General features: G+C 36.2%; 1 protein-coding gene across 1 annotated transcript in view; it reads left to right on the top strand.

Moving 5' to 3' along the window:
• Window positions 1-323: 323 nt before the first annotated feature.
• The window catches only part of LOC132123332 (cGMP-dependent 3',5'-cyclic phosphodiesterase-like), a 95,597-nt gene continuing 85,920 nt past the window's right edge, over window positions 324-10,000 (top strand). Inside the window, exon 1 of the mRNA XM_059533884.1 lies at window positions 324-459. Within this exon, the coding sequence (XP_059389867.1) occupies window positions 412-459 (48 nt within the window). The 5' untranslated portion in view covers window positions 324-411. The remainder of the gene's footprint in view (window positions 460-10,000) is intronic.

Here is a 10,000-nt window from a genome sequence, read left to right on the forward strand (position 1 = left end):
CTCTCAGGAGGTGGTTTGAGTTTGTTGTGTCCGGCCTTCACCTTGAAGCTCCAGACAATATAAGAGGTTAATCTACTGTCAGAACACACACACACACACACACACACACACACACACACACACACACACACACACACACACACACACAGCGCAGATGTGCTGCATTTGCATCTTAACAGAGACAGAAAGTGAGAATGAGAGGAGAACTGCTGCTGTCAGCTGTCTCTTTGTGTGTGTGTGTGTGTGTGTGTGTGACAGCTGCGTTTAAGAAGGCGTCCTCTGAGGTCTCTTTTCGTTTGGTCTCTCGCCCTTTACTCTGGTTCAGTGGTGGCGCAAGTCTCTCTCTCTCTGCATCACGCTGTTCTTCTCATTTAACAGCGCTGAGTGTGTATCAGAGCACCAGAGAAACCAATGCAACGGCACGCTCAGCTCAGAGACACACACCGCGATGCAGTACAGGTATGACACTCTATCACACACACACACACACACACACACACACACACACACACACACACACACACACACACACACACACTTCTCTGCTTCAGTAGTTTTCTTCGAGGTGTGTGTCTCTGATCATACGTCCATTTGTATGTCATGTTTTTCATGTCTGTAGATCAGAAGCTGTCTAATTAACTCATTAACTTTGTGAGATCTGGCTCCGCCCAGTCACCACACCCTCGTTAAGAGCTGACACTGATTATACATAGTTGAACTCTGAATGCCTTTTGTTTATAATGAATGTATTTCTATTTAAATGTCATTAATGAAAGTGAGAGACCAGACAGGTGAAATTACATCACGACTGACCTTCATCACTCTTCGTCTTCCTCTCTCACTCGTTCCCCATCTCGTCTCACTCTGTTTTCTGCTCGTCGGTTGTCTTAGTTCAGAGATTGTGTAATATGAACAAATGCGCACACAGCAAAATGTCACTCATTCTTTTGGTGGAGATCAATACACCAATTCATTCTGTGTGTGTGCTGTTGAGATTTGTTATATGTTTATTATTTTATGTGAGTTCTCACTGCTTTTATTTGATAAAAAATACAGCATAAAATAGTATAATATTATTAGAATGTAAACTGTGTGAATCTGTGTTAAAGTGTAATTTATTTCTGTGATGCTCCGCTGTATTTTCAGCATCATTCCTCCAGTCTTCAGTGTCACATGATCTTCAGAAATCATGATAATATGATGATTTACTGCTCAAGAAATATTTCTGATTATTATTAGTGTTTAACAGAAAGTTCAAAAGAACAGCATTTATTTGCAATTGAAATCTATTGGAACATTATAAATGTCTTTACTGTCACTTTTGATCAGTTTAATGCCTCTTTGATAAATATAAGTATTAGTGTCTTTCTTTTTTTGTTGTTTATGCCAAATTTTTAAATCATAATGTATCACAGTTTCCAAATAAATATTGAACTGTGTTCAACATTGATAATAATCAGAAATGTTTCTTGAGCAGTAAATCATATTTTCATGATTTCTGAAGATCATGTGACACTGAAGACTGGAGGAATGATGCTTTGCTGAGTGGCTGTAAAACACAAACACAGACTTTGCATATTAGTAATTTGATGAGCATGTGGGCCAGATGAGCAGGTGATTCTTCATCTTTGTTTTTTTTTGTATTTCTGTCCGTCTGTGAGTAGCAAGAGGACTTTAAATGACCCAGAAAAGGCAGCCACAACACACACACACACACAAATACACACAGACACTGACAGATTTGTCTAGTAAGCGAATGTGTGTCTTTCCACTATTGTTCTGATCACAAATCTCATTATACACAGAGAGAGAGAGAGACCAAAGGAGGAGCAGATGATGTGGAAAAGGTTCTTCATCATCACCTTTTGCTCTTGTTTTTCATCATGTTATTTCTGCCGGCTCCGTCTCAGACCTTCATATCCTCCGCGGTTTCGTCCGTACATCTCATGGGATGTAATTACTTGTTATTTTCTCTTGTTCTTCCTTTCTCTGGCCGTTGATATAGCGCAGTATCGGCTCTCTGAGCGTCTGTGGTGCACGATCTGAACGTCCTTCAGCCTGCAGCAAATGCGATCATGTGAAGCAGTGCGTGTGCGTTCAGCCCTGTTGCATTCATATCTGCATTTCGATTCCTTCGTCACCTCTCAGCTGTAATGTAATTACTGTGATGATTCATTGCACTATCAACTGTGTGCATTGCTAATTATACATTGAATTGCATAAAGCCTGTCCTGTACATGCATTTGAGTCTGTACTGCATCTGCACAGCAAAAACTAAATGTTCTTATATAGTATTTTTGTGTGGTTATCTAAACTATTTAAGGGCTGATGTGCAGCTTCTTGTGCAGTTTGCACAGACGTGTGGATGATTTAATCAAACGAGCAGATAGATCAGTGTGGGTTATTGATGTTGGCTGTGTTTGGTCAAGCTCTTGTTGTCTGATTATTCAGCAGATGGTTTGTGATCCGAAGTGGCATTTTCCGGCATTGATGTGGATCATTTCTGTATCTGTTCATGAATCAGGCCGTGTGTGTGTGTGTGTGTGCATTTTCTCATTTTCACTTAGTTTAACTTGATATACTAAAACAAATTCAACTTAAATAGAAAAAAACTAATAAACATGACAAGAACACAATTTAAATTTACAAAAACTTTAACTAAAATGAACATGAAAGCAGAAAACATAGAAATAAATTCAAAGTATTAACAAAAACTATAATAGTGTCTCAGTGATACTAAAATAACACTATATATGACATATCATTACGAAATATAGGATTATAGAATTATAATGAACTAATAATTTTTAATGTTTTTATGTATTATAATATGTATTTTTGTAAGTGTTTCTTAAAATGGAATAAATATTTCTATTTTTAAAATATATTAAAAATATATACTAATATTATATAATAAAAAATTACAAATATTTTTGCCATTTTTGTATATTTTGAAATATATTTGAAAATATATATCTTTGATGTATGACATGGAAAGAAATGTGATATAGAAACTATTTTCACTCAGAAAATTGCTAGTAGATTTCACAAAAAAATGCAGAGAAACGGCAAGGGACACTGAATTAAACACGATATTTTGAAGCAGAAAACTGAAATAGTATTTTCTTGTAAAATGTAGATCAATAATCTGTTTATTTACAGCTTCAGAAAATATGTTCACAGTATACAAAAGAGGACAAAATGAAAGATATGATCAGAGAAAGATGGTGTGTGTGTGTGTGTGTGTGGGAGACAGAAAGCGTTTGACTGGTTTTCTTTGATTCATTGCTTTAATTCTGTGTGATTATGAACACAGTTTTGCAAACTCTCTTGTGTTTTGTGGTCAGTATCATGTTATCTCTGGATAATGACTATGGTTCACCACAGTTCTCTCTCTGTGTGTGTGTGTGTGTGTGTGTGTGTGTGTGTGTGTGTGATCTTTAAGCAGTTTCACCATACCAGTCATTTTTGTATCTTTTTATTTCTTAATCACACACCCGCTCATTACTAGATGATTTCTATGAATGGTTCTTGCTGTGAACACAATCATCATTTCTGATTGCTTCAACTCAACCGCTTATTTTATTTGCATTAAATTCTAAAAACAACAGCAAATAATTGTGTGCTCAATTTAGCATTATAAAAGTTATGCTTTGATTTAAATAATTAATTATATACACACAAACATACAAAATTATTTTTTAGATGCATTACATATAAAGGCTTCAACCAAAATTTTCAAATTGTGTGTGTGTGTGTGTGTGTGTATACATATATATATATATATATTAGACTAGTTCATGTTCATATTTCTTAAATTAATTTCTGATGTTTAATCTCCATTTTTTCTTTGTCTCCTTGAACTAAAAAAACTTGTTAGTGTTAATGTGTTCTGTGGTTTTTCCTGTTGTATATTTTGCTTTTTGTACTTGAAGGAACAAAGGAAGGAAAAAGCAACTTTTGAAATCTTGTTATTCATTAATAAAGCGAGTGATTCGACAGATTGCTCTTAATCAAACCTCCATTCAGATGAGAAAGAGAAGCACAGAAAGTCAGTGCAATTCAAGGTGAACAGCTTTCAAAATGAAGTGATTTCATGGCAGTGACTTCATATTTTTTTAAAGGTGTACATTTGAAATCATAAACAGATTATTTCATGCACAGACCTTGAAGTTTCAGGGAACTCTCTTTCTAAGTTTTGGCAGGAGATGCAGTGGTTGGTTTAACTCTCAGGTGAAAACGTGAATCTGGAGACGTCAGACAAGGGTGTTTCCATACTGTCTGGCACGCACGCTAAAATGAACAAAAGCCACGCAGGACCTCACTCCGAAAAACAAGCAGGGATATAAACACAGAACAATAATCCAGCAGCAGCAGGAGGAAGTCTGGAGTACATGAACAAGCAGCTCAGATCCTTCCTGGGCTTCTGACTGAACCAGAGCCTTCATCAGATCTAGATCTCAACAGGCAGTGTGTGTGTTTACTGAGAAGTTACTGGAACATCGCTGCTGTTATTTATGTAGATTTCTCCTGTAGTTGCTAATGTGTTTTTGGCAGAAGCTTTCTTAGAGCAGAACTCACATCAGCATTCATCACCAATGATTCATTCGAGCATTTGTTAGGATGCTATGATAAACCAGTGGGGCCAATTAAAATGATCCCTTCAGGATTAAAAAATCAAGAGATCAAACATGTGATGTCATTTAGATGTCAGACTTTCATGATCCTGCATGCTGAATTTCAATCTTTGAATACCTTGGCGAAAACTACTTTGCTGGGTAAAGAATTTTTATCAGTACTGAATCAATGAGGTGTTTTGGTTGTGGGAAGTATGGCCATACAAATCTGGTATGTTCAATGAATGATGAGGCTTGTACTAATGTGACTGAACTTAATCGTTCTGCAGAATGATTGCCTTTAAATAATAATGGCAAAAAAAAAACATCCTGGATCAACATTACTGTCCAAAAATATAGACTTAACTCAATCCCTACCCCTAAACCTAACCCTACCCATAATTTATTCTTAAAATCAGTGTGAAATGATAGCTGATTATAACAAGGGTGTAGAAACACCTACCCCAATCTTAAGCCTAAACAGATATTTCCTGTAAAGTATCCCTCAATTCTGATTGGTTGATTGGAATGTTGTTCCAGGATCAATGAGGATGTTGATAGATAGAATAAGCGTTTTGTGGCATTTTCTCCTGATAACACCAAAAATAACTTTAAATTACACTCTCAGTTTTGCTCTTACAGATAAGAGCAATACATCAATCGAATCTGTAAAGGGTCTACTTCTATTTGTATACACACATAATAACAATAAAACTTATGCATTTACAAACTTAAGAAAACAATGAGGTTGCACTGTCTGCCGCCTTGGTCTGCGGTGATCTTCATTTAGAAACATGTCATTAAAATGAACTGTAACTCAACAAATACTCAATGAAGAAACATGAGAGATATATTTATAGGAACTTTGACATGTCTACTTTTAAACTAAGCAAGTCTTACAGAAAAGCAAAATTTCTGTTATAAAGTAATGTTATGGTTGGACAAATAGGGTTTTCTTTTTTTAATGTATTTGTCCAAATGTTGGACACAAGTGTAAGATATTTAAAAAAAATTGTCTGGTGCTTTGTCACAGTGCCCACAGAATAATATTTTGATAGTATTCAATTCAATTAAATTCAAGTTTATTTGTATAGCGCTTTTTACAATACAAATCGTTACAAAGCAAATTTACAGAAAATTACGTTACTACAATATTTAGTAATATTTTATAAGTGGTGACTGTCAGTTTGTGCTCGTATGACAGATTTTTAGAAAAAATAATACAAGACGTAGTCAGCCAGTTCTGCAGAAATGTAAAAAATTTAATTGATTATCATGATTCTGTTGATTTATGGAGAGACCATTATCTGAGCCCTGGGAAATCACCTGGTCTAGACGGTCTTTCAGTGGAATTGTATCGTATTATCTTGAATTTGATTGGGGAGGACTTGTATGCAGTCTTTCTGGATAGTTTTAATCAAGGGAAACTTACACTGAGCTGTCGGAGTGCAGTTGATTGCACATTGATAAAAAAAAGAGATTCAAGTGTCACTGATATGTGTTGATTTTAAAATTAAAAGATGTAATAGACTTACAAAATATATGAAAAATGTAATCCATCAAGATCAGTGATTCAGTGTCCCTAAATGTATAATTTTTGATAATCTTTTTCTCATTAGAGACATTATTACAGTTTCACAAAGACACAAACTGGATGGACATTGGATTTCCAGGAAAAAGCTTTCGATAAGATGGACCATCATTATTTGTTTAAACCTTGGAAGCTTTTGGTACACAATTTATTTCTGTTGTCAAGCTTCTGTACAGTGACATTTACAGTATGCTATGGATTAATGGGCCGTTAACTAGGCATTTCCCTGTGACCAGGGGAATAAGAGATGGAAATATTTACATCTTTCAAGATGTGCACTATGGGATTTCAGAACCTTTGTTTTTTACTTCCCATATAAAACTACCATCTAGTTTGTTTTGCTTCATCACACAATGTTTAAGTGCTGGGGTCAGTAAAGTGATGGATTTAATTGATTTGACACAATTTCATTGGCGAACTGGGCTGTTAAAATCTCTGAGAACTGTGTATAGGATAATCAAGTGCACTAAAGATGCCTTTCCTTCTGCATTAATTTCCTTCATAAATTCATCCCTGGTAAATGTTTTTTTTTCACCTCAGAACTTCCCTGAGCTGAAGGTATAGCTTTATTCGTAAAACTTGATAAATTGATTATAAAATTGAAGTTTTCGTACAACGATATTTTGTTTATTTTAGGATATCAATATAGAAGGTTGTGGCAACAGTAATGTGTTCTTGCAAATTGTCTAACTGGCCAAGCTAAGCTACCCATTTTGTAATTTGCTGTTTTCTGATGGTTGTGCATGAGTCCCTTGTTTGTTCTGAACAGTTAAACTGATTTTGAGATACATCTTTTCACACTAAGGACAATTGAGTCACTCCAACACAATTATTAAAAAAGATTCAAACATTCACTGATGCTCCAGAAGGAAACAAGATGCATTAAGATTTGGTGAAAGGTGAAAACTTTTGAACATGATGAAGATGGCCAAATTTGTCTTATTTGCACATTGGACTCATGCACAACCATCAGAAAACAGAAAGACAGTCGTGGATCATCAGGTAACAGCACACAGTATTAAGAACCAAGGGTTCCCAAACTTTTGAGTGGGGTTATTTTAATAATTTCAGCATTTTTTTTGTCTTGTGGACTAAATGTTAACATCTTTTATGTACAATATCTTACTCAGGACAGTACTAAATAAAAAATAACACGCATTTAGTATGATCTCTCTTATTTTTTGAAAATTACTCACATTTTCACAGATTCCGCAAGGGGTGCCCAAACTTTCGAGCCCCACTGTAAGTATATGAGGTTTGAGAAGTTCACTACTAGCACTAGTACTAGTTAACTGATTGAGTTTACGTGTGAGTGAATTATGACAGCCAGATGGGTCAAACACACACACACACACACACACACACACACACACACACACACACACACACACACACACGCACACAGGAGAAAGACAAGGAGAGAGAAAGGGCGATGAGGGAACTGGAGAGATGGAGAGAGTTTAAAATAAAATATGTTATTAACAGAGGGATGATTATGTCATCTGATATCTACAAGGACACAAACTCATTCCCCCGCCCTATCCTTTCTCTCTCTCTCTCTCTCTCTCTCTCTCTCTCTCTCTCTGTCTCTCTCTCTCTCTGTCTGTCTCTCTCTCTCTCTCTCTCTCTGTCTCTCTCTCTCTGTCTGTCTCTCTCTCTCTCTCTCTCTGTCTCTCTCTCTCTCTCTGTCTCTCTCTCTCTGTCTCTCTCTCTCTGTCTGTCTCTCTCTCTCTCTCTCTCTCTGTCTCTGTCTCTCTCTCTCTGTCTGTCTCTCTCTCTCTCTCTCTCTCTCTCTGTTTCTGTACTCAGTGTAATATCTGTAGAAAAGTAACTGTTGTGTTGAACCTCCGGCAATGAGCTGCTCAATGGAGCTTCTTTCACAGACCAGTGATTAATGCTGCTGTGAGGGTTTCTCTCTCGCTCTCGCTCTCTCGCTGTGTGTGTGTGTGTGTGTGTATTTATGTGTGTGTATTTTTACTCCTTTCCCCTTTGGCTCTGTTTCTCCCGGCAGTGGATCTGTACAGCACTCTTTAACACAGCATGAAGAAACACAGTGAAATCCAGTTGCATGACTGCTTATGTCCGTCACTGCGGGAACAGCTGTGTGTGTGTGTGTGTGTGTGTGTGTGTGTGTGTGTGTGTGTGAGAGAGAGAGATAGATAGATAGAATAATGTCATGATGCATTTTCTTTTTTTCTCACATGATTCAGTATTATAATCTGTGATCCGCTGAATGGAAAGTGATGCTGCATGATGGCCGCGAGCAAATCAAAGATTAAAAGCATAAATAATTCAGTTTCTGTTTTTAAATCTTAAGCTAGAGTCTCTGTCATTCACATAAATGCACTTCAGTCCTCGTTAATGGCTTAACGATCAGGCAAGTTAATCATGTATGCGTGAGGAAGATCTTTGATTGATAAACTGCATTATTCCATTAGCCGCTGCCATCTGTGTTTCTGGTGTTGGTCAGAAGTGCAGGTTCGGTCATTATTCGCTCAATGTGAATGAACGGAATTAACTAATTTCTCTGGACGTTCCTCTGGATGTCATTGCTCTCCTGTGAGCCAAGGGTTTGTTTCAGTGCTTCTCTATGAAGAGAAGATATGTGTACATTTCAATTCATTTTATTTATTTATTTGACTTTGATTCTGTTTCTTGTGTTTCGCCCTGACAGCTCCATCCACCGTGAAATCTCATCAGTTAACCGGGAAAATGACTCCCTAAGGATCAGTTACTTTGAAATTGAATTTGGAATTTTAGGTAATGAAAAAAACATAAAATTACAGTTGAAATTCGAATGTGAGAAAATGGAAATGAATTCAAATTCAAAGAAATTCTGTAATTTCTAACCAGAGATATTTTCTTGTAATACGCTTCAAATGTAGCTTTGACCGAATTGTTTGAAAGTTTTGTAAAAAGTAAAAATGCAAAAAAAAAAAAACATCTTGAAACTTTTACATTTATAGCTCTGATGGAGTGAATGATAGTACTTGCAAAGGTCATAGGTTCGATTCCCCAGAAATGCATGAAGTGATAAATATATATAAATATATCTTCAATGCAGTATGAGTCACTTTGGATAAAAGTCTTGTGTATAAAATGTAGATTATTTTACACTTCCATATTTTGTTATACTAATAAATCTTGTTGAACCTTATTACTGCAATTTATGTCGGATACTTACATTTGTATATATATATTATTTGCACTTGTCTGGAAGAGGACATGTTATGAAGCAAAACAATTTTAAGTTTGGAACCAAACTTAAATTTCATTGTTAATTCTTTAGTTCTAGTTTAGTTTAGTTCTCTTTAGTTCTAGTAATTTTTAATGTTACTTCCCCCATTCTAGACTCATCATTATTGATGCTGGCAATTGGAAAAACCCGTTGAGCGCTTGATGTGTGTGAAATTAGGTGCAATGTAGTTTGACACCCTGCAGTAGTTTTGTGTTTCTCATGTGAAAGCATGCAATGAGATGTTTGAATCCACGTCTCGCTCAGGGGCTGTTCTTGTCTCTATGACTTTAATAATGTCTGTCCCCGCTTCACAATCTCCACCATCATCTGCTCAAGTCTGACTCAGGACGAGACGCTCAATTAAAGCATCAGTGCTGAGCTCTATCAGATCGCCTCTTATCTCCCGTCACACCCCAGACGCCCGACTGATGCATGGTCACAGCAATGTAATTAGATGTTGGCATGTTTTTTTAAATTTTATTTTATCTGGGATTTAAAACTGGTGGAGCTAGTAGAGTTATTTTAGTAACATGTAGATTTCAGTTCATGTTTATT

Source organism: Carassius carassius, chromosome 41 (genome assembly GCF_963082965.1).
Source record: "Carassius carassius chromosome 41, fCarCar2.1, whole genome shotgun sequence".
Classification (NCBI taxonomy): Eukaryota; Metazoa; Chordata; class Actinopteri; order Cypriniformes; family Cyprinidae; genus Carassius; species Carassius carassius.